This window comes from Rhinolophus sinicus, linkage group LG02 (assembly GCF_036562045.2).
Source record: "Rhinolophus sinicus isolate RSC01 linkage group LG02, ASM3656204v1, whole genome shotgun sequence".
Taxonomy (NCBI): domain Eukaryota; kingdom Metazoa; phylum Chordata; class Mammalia; order Chiroptera; family Rhinolophidae; genus Rhinolophus; species Rhinolophus sinicus.
In genome coordinates, this window is record NC_133752.1 from 83,175,585 (window position 1) to 83,199,086 (window position 23,502).

At 39.4% G+C, this 23,502-nt stretch overlaps 1 protein-coding gene across 2 annotated transcripts in view; it reads left to right on the forward strand.

Annotated features, from left to right (window-relative positions):
- The window catches only part of NRP1 (neuropilin 1), a 134,127-nt gene extending 112,562 nt beyond the window's left edge, over positions 1-21,565 (forward strand). For both annotated transcript variants that reach the window (XM_019741705.2, XM_019741706.2), the window contains exons 13-18: positions 3,510-3,569; positions 9,520-9,657; positions 13,620-13,891; positions 14,373-14,469; positions 16,599-16,649; positions 18,723-21,565. In XM_019741705.2, the coding sequence (XP_019597264.2) occupies positions 3,510-3,569; positions 9,520-9,657; positions 13,620-13,891; positions 14,373-14,469; positions 16,599-16,649; positions 18,723-19,012 (908 nt within the window). In that variant the 3' untranslated portion in view covers positions 19,013-21,565. The remainder of the gene's footprint in view (positions 1-3,509; positions 3,570-9,519; positions 9,658-13,619; positions 13,892-14,372; positions 14,470-16,598; positions 16,650-18,722) is intronic.
- The last annotated feature ends 1,937 nt before the right edge of the window (positions 21,566-23,502 follow it).

A 23,502-nucleotide genomic window follows, 5' to 3' on the forward strand; every position in this document is an offset into this window, starting at 1 on the left:
ATGTTGGGCAAGTGGGGAATGGGATTGCATCATTTGGAAATTGGCCAAGGCACTGGGATTTTCACACTATTGTTGCAAAAGGTACCGTGGGACCTTTACTGCTACTCGGGTCAAAATACAGTTTCATATAGCATCTGACTCTCATTTTAGATTGAACAGGAACCCTTGGATGCAGGTCTGTATTTTTACCCAGAAAGGACTCAAAGAGCCCACATAATTAATTTTCATGGGTGAAACTGAAGGTGTTACCGTGTAACTTCATAATAGTGCCATGTTATTGGCCAATGCAATTCATGTAAAATCTGGAAGGAAATGTCCCAAAGTACATTTCGAATGACTTCAAAAGCTTTCCTCTGAAGGAATGAGAGAGCTCTGCCTTCTGAGATGGAACAAGGGCATAAAATCCAGCTCAGAAATTTAGTACCATGTACTAGGTTTACATTGAAATCTCACCTCCTAAGGCTGTCTCGCTGCAAATCTCCAGGATAATCACTTACATTCATGTGGCCAATAAATGTTACATCGCTATGGGCTTTTCAAACAAAGCTTGTATATAAGTAGCCACAAGCCACCGAAATTACTCTAATTAATGCAAAGGCATTTTCTTTGTAAGAAGTTAAGTTCAAGCTGAAAACCTGATAGCTGATGTTCAAAACAGTACCATTCTATGAACCAGATCCCGTGGAACCTTCCCAGCGCTGCCTGTAAACACTGCCACAAACCTCAGGCTTTATGCCGACCCTGTCACACGTTCATAGTGAAATTCCTCATAAAAAGGAATGACTACAATCATCACAGGATACCCTTTTCAATTACCCTCTTGTGGAGAGAGTTCTTTTCTTTATATACCCTAAAGTGGTCAGTTAATATTGATTAGAACAAAGCCTCAGATTTACTCCTCATATCAGAACAACCAACCTTCTCATTTTTGCCTCGGTTCATGACTGAATCAATTGAAACTGAAGCCTTTGAATGAAATAGGGCAAGTATGTTAGCCTGGAGCAAACTGTGTACAGCCATGAGTTACAAACCACAGAAAATGGGTCATTTATAGTGGAAACACTGGCTATCCTTTAAAAGTATAAGGTTATGGTTTATCTATAGCATTTAAAAAACTATATCTTGTATAGATAAAAGAAAGTTCATTCTAATTTTTTTGGCATTTTTTACGTATGACCATGGCAAAAAAAAAAAAAAGTTAAGTTATTTTATCAGGCCAGCACATTTGTCTCAATAATTCTATCAATACATGCATATATTAAGAACTTCTGGGGGTTGTTCATAATGACCACTTAATGCCCCCATCAAGAAGGAATTTTAGAAGGCATTTCATGCTCCCTAGTCATTTATTGCATTATAGTCAATTTTGCTTTATGAAGCTGCTTGTTTATCCTTTTCTGAAAAAGGGTCTGCTCATATATAAATGTTTGCAAGGAGCAAAGCCCTCACCCAAGCGGGTGTCTTCTCACATGTGAACAAACCGTCTCCTAGGCATACACACAACCTTGCACCCTCTTTGCTCACTCTGGCACAGACTCTACTGTCAGAGCTGCAACCTTTGAATGTTCAGTACAATAAAAGCAAATTAAAAGCATTCTCACTTTAACCCTGATAGGTGGGCACATGGAAATTGGGACCCAGGCTTTCTTTAGTAGCATTTAGTGCCTGAAAGCAGATGTTGTTGCTTTAATTTCTCCGCCTGGGGTGACCTGTTTGTATATAGAGGGAGATAAGTACGGTAGCAAAATGCTCATTACTTATAAACAACACTGAATTCCAGGTGAAATGTACCAAATGCATGGAAATGAGGAGAGGTTTCGCGCTCCTATGTTTGATTGCCAAGGTGAAGTTACTTATTTGCAAATGCCCTTGAAGTCATTAGATAATACAATTAACTTCAAAGGCATCAGGAGGCCAAATTTCATACTGGATCTGTATGTGTCCAACAGCAGAATTTGGCTCCCAACCTATGACAAAACTGATAATGTATATCACTTTTAAAGAGTGAATTTTCACCTTGAGTTTTTCTCCTGTAAGACCACTGGGAACAGAATGCTGATGTATTCTGGCCTCCCTCCAATTCTGCCATTAAAGATTCACCTTCTTAACCCATAATATATATAATTCCTCCTTCCTAGTGCCTGCCTCACTGAAGCCACGCACATGTGTGACCACTCAGCCAGCACATTTACTGGGAGAGCAGAGGTCACATGACTTGATGCTGCAGCCAATTAGCTCAGAAATCTTCAGACTGTTCCAAGAGCATGAGTTTATAGCTCTGATTCATGATCTGGATGATTTCTGGTCTGTGGGAGCTGTAGGATAGGACGAGGGCCTGGCCAGAACAGAGCTGATCACCAATCTTTATTGAATGATACCATTGGAAGGTGTACAATGGCACCTTATAACCAACCCAAACTTTCTGTGGCCCTTACCCTCAGTCTGCCCAGGACTTTATGTCTTGGGATAGCAAATACATTATCACTGACCATGATCTGCAGTGCAGATGCAGAAGGAGAAACGCCTTTCCCAAACACCTAAGTAATAAACAGCAAACCAGTGTTTCTCAAGCTTCGTGGATTATGACACACTTGAGAAGCTTTCAAAAATACAGATTTCAAGGGCTTACCCCTAGAGATTCTGGTTCTCAGTGAGACCTGAGGGTAAGTAGGTTGCAAACTGCAATTTCAACAAGCATTCAGGTGATTCTTGTGGTTGGTCAAGTTTAAGAACACTGATTTAAACAGAAATATAATGATGAAGAGCAGAAAGTGGAAGAATTGAGACAAAGAAAAAGAGGGTACAGCTAAGTTTCCACATGGTCCCCTGACCAGGAGTTTCAAAGTTAACACAAACTGATTGAAAGCTGACATTGCTCAGTGTGCTGTTTGTGCAAACTCCAGTTCCTTAGAACTGTGAAGAAATATTTCTCCCGTCCCTTTCCCTGCAGCTTCTCCAAACCACATACTGGGCAGAATATCTGTCCTTGGGGAAAAATAAACAACTTTCGTAGCCCAAAAAAAAGGAAATACTACTGCCATCCACTTTAAACCTTCAGTTTTTAAAATAGACTGTGGGACCAGCCTTGCAACACCCCTGAAGGCACACATCTGAAACCTTGGGAAACTATTTGAAGCTTAGAGGTCTAGGTCAGGTTTAATACCCAAATCACTGAGGACATTTGGAGGCCTTTGTTTTTCACTGTTGCAATTGCCATGCTCAGTCTGGGAATCAGGGAAGCCCTCGGAACAAAGTCTCACGCTCTCCACACTGTCTGGATGCTTTATGAATCAATGTGTTGGGCAAAAACTAATAGTTTCTTTGAACTTGATATTGTGGTGAGCAAAATTTAAGCAAAAGAATTAGTATAGCTGGTATTAAAGGGAGGATTTTCTATGGAAAATGTTTGCCTCTATCCAATGTATGTAAGCATGCAGCGTTTCTCTACGGCATATTATCAACAACGCTTCCTTTTTCTCACTTTTCTATGTTACTGTTTTGTTTTTCAGGTGGTACCACTGTGCTGATGACAGAAAAGCCAACCATAATAGACAGCACAATCCAATCAGGTATCAAATAAAACAGAAAATATGGTAGATTTCCCCCCACCAAGAAAAGTAGCCCATTGCTATGCTTCTGGGTTTCAGGTTCCTCAAAGTCCTAAAAGAGATGCCACACAGCATCTGGTCTCCAAGCGTGAGCCATAAATATTGCTTTCTTTCCATCCACATGTATATGCGGCAGGGAGCGAGATTTCCTGCTCCATCAGTAATTGCCAAATGGTGACAATCCCAGCGCCCAACTGAAGGAACAGGATAACATACTTTGTTTAAACGCAGCACATCTAGGACATGGACTGTGTTTGCAAACGATCGGAGAAGGAAATCTCACAGGCAGCAGCCTGACTATTTTCATCACCATGCTGCACAACCAAGACAGGCAAAGTTTGTCAGTTTTGCCTGCCACAGAGTTGGCAGTTGTACAACAGCATTTCCAGTGGGTGTGCCACGAAATAAGGCGCAGGAAGTCACGGCTATAATTGTGCGTGGGGAGGGGACCACCCTTGGGAACGGCACCTCCGCATCCTTTTATTAATAGAAAAGCATAATGACTTTTAAAGCCTTTGGTTTACTGTTTATCAAGGCCAGCCACAGTTAAATGGTGGCCTCCCTCTCGTTCTTCTTTGTATTTTGTTAGTATTCTGTAAGATTCTTCCCCACAGGCTCACATGAAGGGAAACAGTCAGTATAAGCAATCAGACGTTTTAAATACTTTAAAGTTAATCATTAGAGTAAGGTGAACAGGTCAGCTTTCCAGCTTCTCCCATTTCCTTTATAGACGCTCACTCAGCCTTGGCCTCCACAGTCATTTATTAATGGGGCGTGTGGTGTATATCAACGTTTCCTCAACACTCTGACACTACCCAGCTAGGCAGAGAGTAGAAAAAGACTGCCCTAATTAGTATGCTTCCTTAAAGGACCCTGTCACCGTTGACCTGATTAAACTGCAAAACAAAATTCTCTTCAGTTGGACTTAACCCCAAGTTTCTTCATAGTTTGCTCAGGTTGACAAAATTCCTGCTACCACACAGCTCGAACACCCCAAATACCGAAAGATGAAACAAAAGAATAATCTGTTCACTTAAATTCAAAAGACACTATAGTCCTACCCCCATCTTTTCACGTTATAAAATGTGGCCGTAATGGATTGTGCAGCCCCCTGGGATGGCTGAAGCTAACTAATGAGTGAAGCTCTGCCTCTCACTTGCTGCCTACCTTTCCTGAGAGTTCTCAGCTCCCTCAGGGTGGTTTTCTGTGGGATAACCACCAGCTGACTCTCTATGACTCTGTAATTGGGAAGAGGGGTAAGGTGAAAAAATGAAGGTCTGCTAATGTAACAAACATTTTAATTGTGGTTTTAATTTTTTCTCTTGCCAGAGAATAAATTAAAACCACTATAAAGTTGCCAACTAACTTGTTTCATCTCGTCTCTTTTCTGGCCTATCAAAAGAGCTAGGGATAATTTAAAAAACAAAAGGGAACAATGGCTGTAGATAAAATGGAAGGGTATATCAAATCGCCAAATGGGATCATTCTCCCTGAATGTGGAAGGTCTATATCATCAGAGGAGGGATGACTTTATGAACATACTTGATTTGTGCATGAGCTCAAGGCCATTGGTGTGATGGTTTCACAGAGGAGCTTCAGGGCCAGACGGTCATCTCATCTCTACCACCGTGTTTCCCTGAAAATAAGACCTAGCTGGACAATCAGCTCTAATGCATCTTTAGGAACAAAAATTAATATAAGATCTGGTCTTATTTTACTATAAGACTGGGTATAATATGATATGATATAATATAATATAATATGATGTAATATAATATAACATAACATGATATAATATCGGGTCTTATATCATATAAGACCAGGTCTTATATTAATTTTTGCTCCAAAAGACGCATTAGAGTTGATTGTCCAACTAGGTCTTATTTTCGGGGAAACACGGTATAGTCAGAGGGCAGATGTACAAATCATAAACCAGTAAAACCCATTGCTACCACCATCTGAACAAGTTCATGTCAAACCCCAGGGCTTACTGATCGGTCCGGTTTTGAATTCCAGGGTCAGCCCAGAGCCCTTTACGAATCACCCTGGTTTCCTGTTTTTCCATTGCCTGAGTCACAAATCTAGGTCCTAGTCTTTGTTTGTGGATAATGGGCTGTCTGACTTTCTTTGATTGTCACCTTCTGACTCAGCCAATGCTCAGAATGCTTCATGAGGACCTGAGAGTGTGAGGAAGAGGCCAGGTGTAACTCTGAGGTGTCCCCTAGTGGTCAGGTTCACTTGATTGATACTTTGTTCCACACTGTTCTGTAGGCTACAGATTCTTCAGGCATCTTTACAAGCAGCAGAAAATCAGACTGCTAAACTGTCATCATGATCTGATTTTGCTGAAGCCATTATAGACTCAAGCAGAATCTCAAGATTTCATTTTGAGGATTCTTATCAACATAATAAACTCAGTGGGCATATAATATCCATATACTGTCTGGGTTGTAATCAAATGCATAAAAGCCTATGAGTTCTCCACCAGGAATTGACAAGAACTCTGCATTTTATTTTATTTTATTTTATTTTAATTTTTTCATTTTAATAACATTTTACTTAACCCAGTATATCCAACCTATTATCATTTCAACATGTAGTCAATGTAAAAAAATTAATAATGAGATATTTTACAGTATTTTTTCACACTAATCCTTCAAAATTTTAGATTCACTTACAGTCCATTTCAATTTGGACCCATCACATTTCAAGTGCTGAGCAGCCGCATTTGGCTTGTGACTGTCATCTTAGACAGTGTGGGACCAGCATTTAATTAGGCTTAATGAAGTTGTTTCATTTCTGAAGAGTAGAAAACATGGCAGGAAGCTAGTTTCTTGTAGCGTTTATAAGCGGGAGGAAAAAACATGTCCTAGACTTGGGTTCGTTTCGTCGGTCATTCATCAGGGATGTATTGAGCACCTACTTTGTGCCAAGTGCTGTGGTCTAGGCACTACAGCCAACTCATACAATGAGTTGGAGAACCCTGCATTTTAGATCCAGGTCCCCCTGGTGAAGCCTCTTACCCTCTGAGGATCTTCAAACATTCCTAGAGCAGCTCAGAGCAGATTCATAAGCTATGATTACGTGGGCCTTGTTTGAACTGCAAGTCCAGTTTATGAGTAAGCAAGTTAACACACTCAATGGAAGTTTTGAAATCCAGATTTCAAAAAATTAAATTAAAAATGAAATCCTTGTGCATATATGGTGCTGATGCTTCAACTGCGGGCAAGATAAGTTCCACAGGCACAGCTGGTGCTTGCTCACAGCGGCTATAAATTTGTTTTAAGTTCAGAATATTGTTTCCTTCTATTTTTAAGAGTCAAGAAGGAATTCAGCCAGATTATTCCCAATGAATTTAATAAGAATTGTGCAGCTACAGGGCTTCGGTAATATTTTGAAGATTTAAAGGTCAATAGCCCTATATACTTATTTCATTTGTCCATTTGCTTTTTTCTCTTCTCAACTTTTATTTTACCTCTTCTTCTGTCCTTCTCTCTTTCTCTGTTTTTTTTTCCTTTTTCCTTCCTATAAATGTTTATGTGTATTTGTGTGTTTAATGACCTTTCTAGCCAGGCTTGAATTTTCAACATTGAGGTACTCTCTCTCTACACCCCTCACCCATAAAATGCATAGATTTTTTTTTTAATTTTTTTTTAAATAAACAACATTGCCAAAAATAAGTTTTATAATCCAGACAAGAAGTAAAAGAGTAGTAAAATATACAAAGTGAGAGCAGTTCGCCTTGTTAGATTCATACAACTGGAAAGAACTTTGGAAGATAAAAGCAAACTGCCATTCACTGCAACAGAAAGAATGCCTAAATCATTCTTTCAGGCAAAGCTGCCCCATGCCCTGGTGATTACAGAAATATCCAAGTTCATCTATTTTATGACATCACCAGAATATTAGCCAAAATAATGGATGATGTAGTTTTCTGTACTATACAGTAAATTTAAGATATCAACAAGGTAAATATAACCAGACATGTGTGCTGTAATGGCTTACTGCCCTCCTGTATCTGCATATTTTATAAACTACATTTAAGGAGAAAACCCAAAAGCACACACACATTAAGATTTTCCAATATTAACATTTTCTAACATGAGACTATGCAACAATACATTCCTGAATCATGGGCGTTGACATCCAAGGCTGTTGAACCATTGAGCCACTGTTCAGTTGACTTTACTTCATCTGCATAATTCGATCTTGCTGCACAAGTGTGGTAAATGTTGGAATTTCACGGTTATGAGAGACTAGACATGAAATATAACTCTCCAGTGACACTGTGGCTGTGAAGTATAGCCCTTTTGCCCTAATTGAAAGCGTTCACATTACGCACATCACAGGGCTTACTAGTTTACTTTCTCACATTGGCCTTGTGCACTATTTGGGAGGTCACATTGTCATTGGAAGGGAGAATCCATCCTTCTCCGTTCTGACAATTCATATGGTACATTTCTTCCAAAATTTTACATTAGCATTTGAAAAGAGTTCCTTGGAAACTAAAAAGGCAAAGTAAATCATTTTTACCTATTCAATAAATCTTTCCATTAAAATTCCTTTTGCCATCCTTAAAGTGGCAGAGGGACAATGGAGTCCAGGCTCAGAGGAGAAAACAAGGAATTTTTTATTAAACGCTTGGACAAAGTTAAAGAAAAGATCATAACAAGACATGCTCTCAGCCTGTTATATGTTGTACCCTAATACAGCATATAATACCACACTTTCCTTATCGTACACAGGGATGGTTTTGAGACATTTTGAAGTTCCATCAGCAAGTCGCCCTAGGCACCTTTCTATTTCAATGCTGCCATCTTGTGGACTGCCTAAACTCAATGAAAAGCAATGACCCTCCCACCCTTCATTAGAGAAAACAGATGCTTTTGTGTTTCATTTTTTTACATAGGAGTGGGAGTGAGACTGACAGAAGCATGAGCATCTCATCTTTAGGAATATTTTTACTGTTAGCTTACATTTACCAAAAAAATTCCAAGTATCAGTGATTTCATTTTTTCCATACTTCAAGCTCAAGTACTTTCAAAAAGAGGGTGGAGTAAAAAAATAGAGATTAAAAAGTCTACAGCCAAGCAGCACTTTGGAGAACACACAAGAGAAATCATTCCTGAGAATCCATTCATTCTTTCCTTTCAGATCCCAAAGAAAGTGTTTTTAAACATTAAAAAAATTAAAATGGGTGGCTATTTAAATGTGCTTTGGTTTTACATGACCTTGCATTAAGGCTTAAGTGGGGTGAACAATTTATATGCAAATTTTAAAATTCACTGAAAAAGCAGAAACTACACTTAAAATAAATTGACCTGATATAAAGCACAGAAGAAAAAACAATAATCTTAAGAAATGCTTCAGAGATCTGACATTAAAGACCCAAAGCATAAACTGTTATGGTGAGAATACAGATAAGCCCCAGGATGAGGCATTCAGCTGTCACATTTCTAGACTTTTTAGGTTCCCAGGTTGATTTCTAACTAAGATTTTCTTAATTGGTGGATATTCAATTTATATAATCCATCCTCAAGAACAGAGTATTTTTCATATTAAATACTATGGAAATAGGGAGAATGCTACAGATAAAATATACATGCTTTGGAAAGTAACCTTCCTGGAAATTTTATAATAAAACCAACTTGGCAGGCACTCCATAATCTTTTTATAAAGCTGGGTTAAAAAAAAAAAATTACTAAACGGGATTTTGCAAACATTTTGACATCTCCATACATCTTTTGAGTTTCCTGGTAATCCTGGATTTTGTGGCTTTCCCAGAATTTTCAAACAGACATTAAGTTATATAAATTGTGCATTCCATGAACGAATTAAGGGCCTTTTTGACCTAAATGATTAAATTTGTCTTTTTCTGCTTGTCTCTATGTTTCCTTTCCACCCACTGAAGAGTTTCCAACATATGGTTTTAACTGTGAATTTGGCTGGGGTTCTCACAAGACGTTCTGTCACTGGGAACATGACAACCAAGTGCAACTCAAGTGGAGTGTGTTGACCAGCAAAACAGGACCTATCCAGGATCACACAGGTAATGCAGAGTTCACTGTGGCCTCATTTCTTTGAATTAGAGGTGTAACTGTGGAGGGTTTCCGAGATGTGAGAATTTAGGCGGTTAGAAAATGCTGCAGAGCATTTACTCATGCCTTTATTTTCTGGAATTAACCAAAATCTCTTTCCTAGTAGAGATATCCTTAGGCCAATAGGTAGAAAATGCTGATTAAATTTGGCAACTGATTGGCCTCCCTGAGAAATAGCCAACTGGGCAAAGATATGTGAATTAATACCTGTTTTATACTTTTTCTGAGCTTTTTTAATGAAAAAATTCAACATATTCTAAAGTAGAAAAGAAATAGTAAAACAAAACCTACATGTGTATGCCCCAACTGCAACAATTATCAAATCATAGGACTCTTACTTTATCTCTCTCATCCCTGACACTGGACTATTTTGAAGCAAGTTCAGACATATATTATGTTATCTCATTTATTTACAGCTAATCAAACAAAAAGTGAGCTTAATACTTACTCTCTCTGTGATGGTGGATAAGGGTGGGATGGCATTCTTATTCCTTTGGGAAAGATTTTAAATCTAAGCGGGTAGAAACCTCACTATACTCCAGCTCACAAACCACCACACCTTCTGTCTTACTTTCCCTATAAGATTAATTAGTTAAGGAGGGATGGGTTGGGGGAGAGAGGGAACTGACAGCCACTCCAGTGAACTCATCTATCCACTGCCATCTTGTTTTCTTCCTAGTCATTTCATCTTGAGGTATGGTGTAAATAACCAGCGGTGTCCTGCAAAAACACACATACATCCTCTCTCTCTCTCTCTCTCTCTCTCTCTCTCTCTCTCTCACACACACACACACACACACACACACACACACACACACACGGAACACCCAACCCACAAACATCTACCCTACTCATCGATGCTCACAGAACTGCTTACTCACGTAGTAGTTTCCCAAAGATACCCCAGAGGGGCCCTTGGCATTGCTGAGAAATCTCATTGAGCAAAGTTCCCCTCAATGCTTGTGCTTTGGGCAAATGAGTCGGTGGGCCAGTGAATGGGCAGAGGGTACTTCATGCCTTTCCTATATTGTTGTTCACTTTTCCCCCAGTAAATATAACTATTAAGTAGGTTGAATAGGCCTCCTTCCCCCACAGCCTAGCTCCTTCCCTAATGAGAATGACAGGGAAATTGGGTAAAATTGGACTCCTTCAATTCTGAGACACTTTCTATTGAATCTTAAGACAAGCAGGTTTAGAAAACTTAAAATACTTTGACTGTAAATGGCACTGTACATATAAATGGCATCAAATTAACCAAATGCAATTAGCTAGAATGAAGGCAGTAATGGTGGAAAAATTGATGCAAAGTGGAGCAAAATGGCTCAGTCGGATCTGACATTCAAAGGAGGTTAAAAGCTATGTTACCAAGAGACAAAAGCTAAAAGGCTTGCAGAAGTAAAGTGCTAATTGAGAAAATGAAGACAGAGTTCCTGACCCAGAACTGTGATAAAACCCCTGAAAGGAAAAATATTAGTGCTTTATGTGTTGAATATAAGAAAAGGAAGGCTTGTCTTAGATTAACAGCTGATAAATATGATTCCTTCAGAAGGGTTTGTCTTTTTTGTTCTCCCAGACACCCAGATTCACTTGGCTGTAGTGCCAGGCCTGCCCTAACTAGAAAGAGCCTCCCACTGCACTAGAAACACAATCATTTGCCAAGAGATGCGTGAGCCTGACATCTGAAAGGCAGGAACTTATTAGCATGAAAACGATCTAGATGAAAAGAGCCCTACACAGCACGCATGCACACAGACAACATTAGATAGTGTGCAGCACTTTGCAAATCATACATGAAGATTTTTATTTTTTAATTAACACTACCTAGGTACAATATCCTGTTGCCCAATTTTGAATGTATTTAAAGGAATCCCTCTTGGTTTAATGCAACTTCTGAGAATGAAGCAAGGTATCTCCTCCCAGAGGATTCATGAAGCCCCGCGTGTTCCCATGTTTACTGAGCACGTGTTATTTGAGTAGCCTGTTACACGGCAGATGCTGTGTGGGGCACTGGAGAGACACCTATCAAGGAGCGTGGCCCTCCCTTTCAGGAGCTCACAGTCTGGTTGTGGGTGGTAAACAACCACAGTGCAGTGGAATGAGGGTACCCAGTGGCGATCATCAGTGGTGAAAGGTAACACAAGAGGGGTCAGAGAGAGCAGTCCTTTCTCAGAGACAGTGTAAGCTCGGCTTGAGTAGGGAATGATGTGCAGATGTGAAGAAGAGGACGCTGTGTTTCAGTGGATTGCCAGTGGTGTGGTTTGGACAGATTCCTGTGTGAAGCAGTTAGATGTGTGGCAGGGGAGGTGCGGCCTTGTGTGCTACATGCAGAAGTGTGGACGGGCTGAAGACAGTGAGGAGCCAGTGAAATGTTTGAAGCAGAAAAATGACATGAGCCAATTTTTCAAAGTCCACAATAGCAGCAGGGCTGCAGCCAGGACAGATATCAGACTTCCTCCGTCTACCCATGTCCAGTCTTCTTCTTTCTACCAAGTTATTCTCTGACGTGCTTAAATAAACTTCATGGGCTAATAAATGCATTTCCTCTCTGCAGAGCTCCAACTTCAGTCTTTCTCCATAAGATTGGCAGTGGTGGGGGCAGGCAGAGGCAAGATGGGTGCATTGTTTACCTCCGTCTTAGTGGAGTGATCCACTACTCATCTCAGTGAAACGGTGTTGTCACTCACACAGGTGACTTCCACTTGGTCAATTAGTAGGATAAGGCAAACCCCAGGAGTGTCTGAGTATCTGAGGGTCACAGAGGACCCTCCACAAACACAGAGAGCGTCAAACATATTGCTGGAGCTCTGATTTCTATTTCCACCCTCCTTTTATTATTCTACCCGTTGGTTTCATTAAGCATGTTTTGGTGTGATCGCATATAAGCAGCCAGGTGAGGGTAGAAAGCTGCCCGCTGGACGCTGTTGACACAGGCGAGCAGATACAAGGATGTACCCACATATGCACAGTGAAAAATTATGTCACAAATACACAAGTCTCCAGGACAGCCAGCAAAACAGCCCACTGTCCACTGAGGTCTGAGCATCAGATTCACATTTACATCAGGTGAGGCATAGAGTAGGTGATTTCTGTGTGCAGAGCAAACAGTGAAACATGAATTGTGTGTTTAGACCAGGTGGTAGCAGGAGGAAATGTTCCCACTGGGAGTAATTAAAAGCAAAGCCAAGAGTAAGTCCTCACAGTTCTGCAAGTGTCTGTGTTGTCAAAATGCCATGTTTTAATAAGCCTCAAAAATGCAACCTTGCCTCTCTGTGAACCAGAAGCCTCCATCACACAGGAGCGGGAACACAAGTGAGATTCAAGCTTTCAGGTTTATTTCAGGAATTTATAAGCTGTTAAAATAAACTAGTGAAAAATAATCTGAATTTGGAAAAGGAAATCACTAGATTATTTGGGAAAACTGCAGCTTTAGTATTATCAAGCTGTTATAGTGACCAAAGCATCATCAACCAGAAGTCCTGTGGTCAAACGACAAATAAGAATACATCTAAATTATTCTGTTTAATGTCTGTGTTCACACAGGTGCTGCTGAAGCAATCTTAAAGTTGCATGAAAATAGGTCTGCCCTCTGCTTTCAGTCTGCTTGCAACAGTGCAAAGGCTGACTTAGTCACAGCCCGGGTCCCTATGACGATGCATTCCCAATGAGTGGTGTCTGACGTAGTGCTGCTTTGCAGTCTTCCTCCAATCACATGTCCATTCACAGAAGCTTAGAGCTGAGCTCTGGGTACCAAAGAGACTACCCAACAACTGCACACCACTCCCTTTCCACTCCGGGTTTGGGTTCTTGGTGCTCAGCCCAGAAGAGAAGGCTTGAGTCGGGGAACTTGAAAGAAAAGAGATAAAGGAGTCATAAATTTGGCCACTCTCCCTGACAGTTGTTTTTGTCGCAGCAGGTGATGGCAACTTCATCTACTCCCAAGCTGATGAAAACCAGAAGGGCAAAGTGGCTCGCCTGGTGAGCCCTGTGGTTTATTCCCAGAACTCTGCCCATTGCATGACCTTCTGGTATCACATGTCTGGTTCCCACGTGGGCACACTGAGGGTCAAACTGCGCTACCAGAAGCCAGAGGAGTATGACCAGCTGGTCTGGATGGCCATTGGACACCAAGGAGACCACTGGAAGGAAGGGCGTGTCCTGCTCCACAAATCTCTGAAACTTTACCAGGTAAACCCCTTCCCTAAGGTGGTCAGGGCAGCTGCTTCGGGGACACTGAGGTCGTATTTTGAAGGTTATCAAATGAGATGCTGGAATCACCCCAGAAATTATTTCAGGGGTTTCCTGAACATGAGATATTGCTGCAATGATGATAATCTCAGTAGTGCATTTCCATCTCCTAGATTACAGGAATAGAACCAGTTTGCTGAGATAAAGGGAAATGCTACTTTTAATCTATTTCTGTTAGTCTCAACGATCATTCCTTTTATTTGCTTTTTCCAGTTTTAAATTTTGTATCATAAAAAGAGAGTGTGAGGAGTTTTATGCCATCACCAAGGCAGTTAATAAGGATCGATGAGCAAAGCATGTGCTTATGCTAAATCTCATGCATTTAATTTATGTGCCATAGCTTGAGCTGAACAAGCATTTGTAAACACTGTTATTTGGGACTGAACATTTAAGTACTGTGAAAATGATCTCATTTTGATAGGTGATTTTTGAGGGCGAAATCGGAAAAGGAAACCTTGGCGGGATTGCAGTGGATGACATTAGTATTAATAACCACATTTCACAAGAGGACTGTGCAAGTAAGTACAAGTGCTGTAGACACCTATGAAGCACTTGCCCAGGGCATGTCTCTTTCCGTGGGCTGGTCTTTGTCTTGCTCATTTAGACCTAGAACTTCAATGTGGGCTGTGAGCACACCATATGAAATGTATATTCTGGTGCAACAGGGCAAAAATCAGGTCAGTTTATCTTTAGTTACCCCATTATCTAACCTAGTTCATTTAGAATGTCTGGTTGGTACCTACAAAACTGCACTATGATGTGGAACCCAAACATCATACATAGCAAAGAAGAAAATCTCCGTCTACAGACTCTATACACCATGCCAAAACAATTTGATGGAAAGTAGAAAACTCAGACATCTGGATAATTCCAAAAATCTGAGTGCATAAACAAAACAGCAGGCCTTTGAAAATTTTGATCACAGTGAATTTAATTAAGATTACATTTTAATGAACCATAGAAGCCATAATTCTGTGCTTTATTACAAATAAGTAAATATTTCTGTCTCTGAAAATAGTTGAAATGATTCAAAAGAATAAATGAAATTCAGAAACTTTGCCTAGTATTTCAGAGTTTATGGTGTTTATCGGTCTGGTGTGTATGGATAAAAGTCTGACATAGAAAGCCAATTCATATTGTCTAGTTCTTGATATATAATTATAAATAGCATCATTAATGGCAATGTAATAGCACAGTAATTAGTCTTGAGTTCCATTTGCTACACTTAAACTTTGTTATATATTATTATGTAATAGGATGTTAATTGTAACCAACTGGAATAAGCTGATTGGGTGAATTTAAGACAAAGGAGGCCTACTGGCTATAATGGATTTTTGGTCATTTCAGCAATTTACAAGGCATTTACTACGCAATATATTAAATATACATAATCCCTAAAGTGGCAATAATTTGGTAGGGTTGATTAAAGAAATTGGGGGGAATAAAAAAACTGTGAATAAAAATCGCTTTTGCGTACTATGTAAGGAAATCTATTTAATGTCATACTAGTTAGCAAATCTTCACAGAAAATGATGAGGCTTAATATTCAGTTGCAACTACTTTACAAATGACCCACATCCAAGTTGCGTTGCTGTCAAATGATGTATTTCATGTAGCTAGCTACATCGTGCATGGTAATACCATCGCTCTCCTATTCCAAGATGAGAGTGATAATGGTTATGTTTTTGGAATGTAGAGCTAACTCCACAAACTAAAACAAACAAATAAATTCTATTCAGTTCAGCAAGTTATAACTGACAACCTACCATATGCAAAGCAGCATCCAGTGCTCCAGTGAACATATGGAGAGCTAAGACAATTCTATAAGCCTTTTTCTTTTCATATGTCTGGTCTACTTAGCTGTGGTTGTCACTAGGCACAATTCTCAAAAAGTCGCAACTAAACTACCATTAAAACACTTAATGTTGCAGTGCCATTAAAAAGATGTCTAAAGTAATTATATAATTAGTCATCAAATATGTATTTTCAAATATTCAGCCATGGATGCTATAAGATTATCAACTAGTTATTAATTATTCATACATTAATTCAACAATTATTTATTGAGGCACCTATCATGTTCCAGACACTGTTCTTTTGAGTACAATAAACAAAGTACTCAAAAGCCCCTTCCTTCTACTCAAAACCATAGAGGATGCCAGACTCCACTTTTTCCAGAGATTTTTTTCTTTTTCTCTTTTTTTTTTTTGTAAGACATGGGACACAGTTGCTGGCATACTATTTGGGAAATCAAACTAACACTCATCAAACTTAGGAAGCTGTTATCTACAAAAGCACAGTCTGGTAGCCATATGAACAACCCCACTTCTGTTTCCTATTTTCACCAGATTTTCCCCACACTCCAGACGTGAAAACCATTTCTCTCTACCCTTCTCTTCTAAAACAACTCACTCTGCTATCAGCAGAGATACCTGGATTTAGATGTGACACCAACTTAATAGTCACTGAACGCCACCTTAATATTGCTTTACAGTTACATGGTGCGGGCGATTGCACTAACCCAGTTGAGCATTTGGGGTGTGTGTGTGTGTGTGTGTGTGTGTGTGTGTTAGGGTTTATGTAGTTTGTATGTATTATATTTTGTTGGCAGTTCAAATATCTCTTTCAATTTTGTTTGACTTATCAGGACCAGCAGACCTGGATAAAAAGAACACAGAAAATAAAATTGATGAAACAGGTAAATTTGTCTTCCTGACCAACATTAAAAAAAAAAATTCTGTGGCTTTCATTATATTTATAAAGAAACTTTCTGGAACTCTAATATACTAGTATATCTAAGTGGTGCAAATAAAATACATCCTTGCCCATGATACTGTGGAGTAGACTGTTGTCACACAGGGCCCTCTCCTAAGCTGCCCTGAAGACTTGGGGACCCTCTATGACAGATCTGACCTGTGTACATGGTTGAGGCCAGGGGAAGGGCGCCAGCCCTAACCCTTCCCTCCCTGAGCTGGAAGAGAACTTAGAGGATAATCATTTTATAACTATGGAAACAGAAAACTAGTGAAGGCTATGACTTACCAAAGACCTACAATGATTTTCACACAGTAATTTGAAAACAACCCAAATGTTTATGTCTGGTTGATTTCCAGATACGGTCTTTAAAGGACTGGAGCCCAGTGTCTGTGGTAATGTGTTGAATTTGGTCCATCTGTTCCCATCCTCCTCTACAGGAACCCTAGTTTTGTGATAATGATGATGATGAGGAGGAGGATTTATTGAGGAGCTGGTATGTTCCGAGCACCTTATATACATTACCTTTTCTAATCCGCACAGCTGCTCTCTGGGGTATAATTATTCCCATTTTCAGATGATGAGACTGAAATTCAGAGCAGTGACTTCTCTTAAGTAGCATAGCTAACTCGGTGGTAGCCTTAGACTTGCTTGAAAATGTGTTTTCTTTGAACACTGTTTTGTGATCAAATTGAAGACATTTGATCAGAATTAGGCCTTGTCTGACATTATTTTATTCCCAGAAGTTTCCTCACCTCCAGGCTAGCAGCTGTGGGGTGTCGGACAGTTGCTCCACTGTTACTCTCAGCTGCTCCCGCAGCTCTGCACCCTGTTCAGAAGCATTAGCGTCTATTGCTATTAGCAATGTGGTCTTACTATAGCCAGATTTGGACTTGATAGAAACAGATGAGTATGGTGCTATACTATGCTGTTAGTAATATTTACACGTGGATCATTTAGCTTAGTTACATAGCCCGCCTAGAGGTTGTTTCAAAACAATGTTTCATCAAAGGAGAGAATATTAATATGCCCCCATGGCTTGTTTGCCCCTGTTTAGGGACTTGCAGCTCATATTTTTAGTTTTCGTTGATTGGAATCTTTGTTGATCAGAACACCACTAAGTAAACACCGTGCACATTACACATTAATATTTTAGTCTCGTTTCTAGTACCAGGTAATTAGGCTCAAAGCTCCCATGTTCATAATTTCTTATGTTCCACTCTAAAGAAAACATTTCCCCAGTGCAGGGCAGTGTGACTGTCTCCAGTGAAACCACCAGGGTAAAGATGCTGGTTATTCAATGTGTTCTATTCAGCACAACACAGACACGGTCTGCAGACTGGAGCCAGCACCCTTCTAAATGGCAGCAGCAAGCATTCCCGTGGTCTGAAAGATCTCTTTTTGTTGAGTGAAATCACTGTAGACTTGGGGGTAAACTTGCTTGACTTGAAGATTTTACATGTGGAAGAACAAACACGTGTTAAAAACGCACCAGATACTGGACACAGAACCCCATGGAAGGGCAGCCTGGAAGGATTCCTCGTGCCTGCTTAAGGATTGGACAAAGACAGGAAAGAGTTAAATCCCCTGCCACACAAATGTGTGACTGAGCATTTTGCAAAGTTCAGTGACTGCATATCTGGCCAAGGACTAACAACATAGATTACAATCTAGCACAGATGGCAGGCTGCATGAAATCTGAATTAGATTAGAACATAAACCTCACTGTTTACCCAGAATCAGTTGTTTCCATGTGCTAAGCTAGCTGTCACAGCGCCCCAGTATCCTCTCCTCCCACATCTCAATTCCCAGCAATGAGTGAAACACAAACCTGGGTGTCTCCCATCCATGGAGGAGCCAAACCCCACTTCAGAAATCCCCCACAGGCTTCTGGGGAGAGGAGAGACAAAACGAGCCTGTGATTTTCTCCTTTTTCTTTCCCTTTTCTCTATTTTTCTGTCTACTTCCATCTGGTATGTTGGCAGTGCTCATACAGCCAATTTGTTTTTCTGCACAGGGAGCACCCCAGGATACGAGGACACGGGAGAAGGTGACGAGAACATCTCCAGGAAGCCAGGCAACGTGCTGAAGACCTTGGACCCCATCCTCATCACCATCATAGCCATGAGTGCGCTGGGTGTCCTCCTGGGTGCTGTCTGTGGGGTTGTCCTGTATTGTGCCTGTTGGCACAATGGGATGTCAGAAAGAAACTTATCTGCCCTGGAGAACTATAACTTTGAACTTGTGGATGGCGTGAAGTTGAAAAAAGACAAACTGAACACACAGAGTACTTACTCCGAGGCATGAAGGCAGACAGATGAAAAGTCGAGTCAGAGAACTGAGGTGGAAGGACGTAACTTGAGTGTGTTGATCTTCTTTCACTGTACAGGCTGGAAAATGCGTTGATGACGCTGAGCCAGGCTTTTCTCAGGAGCTTCAATGAGTATGGCCGACAGACAGGAACAAGTTAGCTGTGTTAACAATCGGAATCATGTACAGTCAGCTTTTTTCCGTTGGTTTAATTTGAATAATCAAATGCTGGTGTTGAGACCAAGTATGATTGACTTCATAATTCGTTTTGACTCCCCTTCCCCTTCTCTCTCCTCTTTTATGGATTCTTTTCGGAAACTGTGCAAAATCCAAGATGCTGGCACCAAGTGTATTCAGTGTGGCCCTTTAGACGGACATGCTACCTGTAGCCCAGTGCCCATAGTATATGAGAATAACTGCATTTCAGTGGACTCCTGAAGCCGTACCTGTGTATAATTGCCCGCGTCGTGCATAGGCAACGAAGGAGTAGGATGTTTTATTTTTAAGTACTGTAGCCTCAGTACCAGTATAGTGTGTCAGCTCTGTTTACGAAGCAATACCGTCAAATTTTCTTGATGTTTTCCAGTGTTGTACTAAACCTCGTGCTTGTGAACTCCATACAAAAAAACTGTGCCATCACCAAACACTGCTGGCAACTGGCTGTCCTGTCGACAACCACATCGAAAAATCCTTGGCACTGGCTAGTCCATGTCCTCTCAAGTGCCTTTTTGTTTGTACTGGTTCACATTATGTTACATTAACGACCTGCTCTGTTTCTCACTGGTGAAAGCCCTACTCTTTCATCAAACCCTGGTGGCCCACTGACTAAGAAGAAAGTATATTTTAGTGTGAGACGTCAGCCCCCGGGAAGGCAAGGGCTCTGAAGATTTGGCAACGTGGCTTAATTGTTCTGCTTTTTCCATAGTTCGAGTTCATGTCTCTTGATCCTTTTGTATAAAGCTGCAATATTCTCTCCTCTTGTTCTTTCATATGGAATGTATTTTCAAATGTAAACTCTTTCTCTCCTATCTCTCTGTCTTTTTCTCTCTTAGAATTTAAGCATTTGCCATTGTCCAGAAAAGAAATTTGCAGCTTTAACCTGCTGGTAATGGCAAATAATTTTACTAGACTTTATGTTTAAAAATAAATAAGGGAAATTTCTAACTCTGCCCTCCAAAGTCTAACTTTGGTTTTCTGGTTAACTGGTTAAAGTGACAGTATCTTTTTTCCTTAAGCCATTTGTCTGTCTATTCCAATCAAAATGACCTTTGACAGAAATATTTGCATTTAATAGAAATAGTGATAAGTTGAGAGAAGAAATAATATGAATTGGCTTTCAAGTGAGACCCAAAGGAAGGACTGAATACAATTCTCCAAATATCCCAAAACATGACTTTTTACATCCAAATATGCAAAAATGACCCATGAGAACCTTCTTGTTTTGGTACAGGGTCAGACAAAGGAAGTGGAAGAAAGAACAGTTAATTTAAGAAAGCGACTATAAATCCTGGTGCCTGGTGGTAAAGTGTTTTCAGATAAGAGGGTGGGGGGAAAATGAGTAAAGTCAAAACAAATGTTTTTTAAAATCCATTCAGCAGAAACCTGAAAAACAGACTTGGATAAATGCTTCTAGAAACTTCCAATTGCTCACAAAGAAAAAGCCTGACTTGGGGCTGGGAACACCTAAGCCTCTAACAGCTCAGAGTAGTAAGCATCTTATCAGGCAGCATGTGAATTAATCCAAAGAAGCTTTGGTTATTTTCAATGTATTTGTGTCATGCCATGTTGTACATAAGACCTTTTAAATCTTCCTCCCTTCCTGCATTGCTATAGGTCTCACTCAAATATATTTGTGGGAGTCACATTTGCATCATGGACAAGACAGTCCATTCATCTTGGTTTAATTGGATTGAGAATGCCTTTTGTTTCCAGGAAACTATTGATCATTATGTAAGAATAGATTTTTGTCCACAGAGATATTCATTCAGTTGTTATAATCATGGCAGGACAAAAGCACTAAGACTTGATTTTATTTTAAGGCAATGGACTTAAAGTTGTCCTCAGCCAAGGAAAAATGATACTGAAACTTTAAATTTTAAAGTATCTTGCACTGATAAATATATTTAAAAATTATATGTTTATAAAGTTATTAATTTGTAAAGGCAGTGTTACAAAATGTTCAGTTTATATTGTTTTAGATTGTTTCGTAATTTTTAAAGGTGTAAAATAACATATTTTTTCTTTATTGAAATCTATAAAACTTTCTGTAGTAAAATGTTTTCATTTTACTGGTATATTATTGCTTCATGTTTTGTACCATCATAAAATTTTGTGCAAATTTTTTTTACAGAAATTTTTATTTTCTATGACAATATGACACTTGTAAATTGTTGTTTCAAAATGAACAGCGAAGCCTTAACTTTAAATGACGTTTGTATTCTCAGACACTGAGTAGCATAAAAACCGCTTAGAACTGAACTGTAACTTAAATTCCAAACTATGACTACTACATTCCAAAGAAACAGTTGAATTAAACATTTTCATAAAATATCCCAAAACTGATGGCTTTTATTATATTAGCTTTGTTATTGTTAAAGAAATTGGTATTATTCCAGCATCAAATAACTTTCAAGGTTTTTCTAAGTTCTCTTTTAAAAATAATATCCTAATAAGGAGAGAAGATTAAGGAGACATTTCCTGCAGGTAGAAATATCAGCCCAAATTGGACACTTGCCAAGATAAGGAACAGAGTATTTGACCTTATAAATGGAAAATTTTCAACCTTAAATCTTGTGTCAAATGTTCTATATTCCATTAGGTAAAGTTTTGTTTTTTTAATGAAATTCACAAACACCTATTGGTAAGTGTTGTTCTTGTAAAAAAAATAGGTAATAAATCTGACGGTGTTTATGCTGTGTCTATCTGAAATTTAGGTGTAAGGCAATGTTGAGCATGGCATTACAACTGGCCATTTGTAATGCTTAGGAAAAATTCTATTTCATCTGGGACTAAATAATAGTAATAATAATCATTAATAATAATAATACCAATAATAAAGACAATAGAAGTATTGAGCCAAAGCATGCTGAATAGGACACTGTAGAAAGATTGTTCTGACGATATTGGCCTACCCTAATCCTCATATCCACAGACCAATAATTCTTTCTTTATCTTCCTTTAACTGTAGGAAAATTTATTTGGAAAGCATAGGAACTCCATGAGAGGTAGGATGCTCTGCACAGCTCTTCGCAGTAAATCAATATTCCCACTTTTCTCTGGACGCTTACACCTTTTGCACCTTCCAAGATTTAACAAGAATAGGACATGTTCCCTGCTGAGTGGGTTTTTAGGTCTCTCTGTTTAGAGAACAGAGCCAGAGATAGAGAGAGAGAGAGAGCCAGGTGATTACTTCACTGAACTTACATTTACGCTCATGGATGTTTCCAAAAAACATGATGCTTTGCAAGGAGTCTATGAGAATTAATCCAAAAATACTTTCTGAAAAATGCCACGGCCTTTGGTATAACATTACTTCTGTTTCATTGTTTGAGAAGATCTTAAATGTAGATGATTTTTACTCTTTTCTTATCCAAAGTAAGCTGCTAAGCTAGGCCTTTCTTACTGGGTTTAATGAGCTAAGTCACTGTACAGTATGTACTTGAATATTAAAATTGTAATACTCAATATATACCGATAAAAGATGAATACAAGTCACGTTTGACTTCGCAATTATAAGACGTGCTCAAAGTCGTTAACATCAGAGTCCAGACACTTCTGATTATGGCGACCTGCTGCTTGAGCAACGGTGACGAAAGTGTCCACTTGTATACATATTTTGGCACCCCAGGTATGTCATGAGGATTGAAACATTTAACTTAAAACATGAAAATGATTTATTGTTCTGCCTCCTGTCCTCTGTGCTAACTTATTAATCACCGGATGGGCTGAATTGCACTATATCTTTTTGCAAATCAAATGGGCTTTGTAATATTCCATAATGTCTCTGCTTCCCAATGGTAATTATAGCTGTTGTGTTGCACTAAACAGCAGTTCTACCAAGAATTACATCTATTTTCCTAAACTACATCCACTAAAGGATCTTAAGCAGCTTTTCAACTTGGGGGTTCAGAAACCTGAGTGAAGAGAGCCTCAAATTGAGTAGAACCGAGCACCAAGAAGCATGTGAGACTAGGATAATTATCTTTTTTTAATATTACAAAGAAACATTGCAAGATGATACAGATGAGAAAGTCATATTATCCCATGCATGTCATTTCTCAGTCAGCAATATAGGCCCTATGAATTGATCCCATTATTTCAAGAGAGGAGTAAACCCCACCTCATGAGAATCTTCTAGAGTGATGGCAGTGTACTTATTTAACTTGAGAGCATTAGCTATTTTCACAGCAGCTCTGTGTGGTAAGTTTTGTAATTATTCCACCTTATTAACGAGGAAACCAAGTTTTAGGGAGGTTGAGTGATAAGTT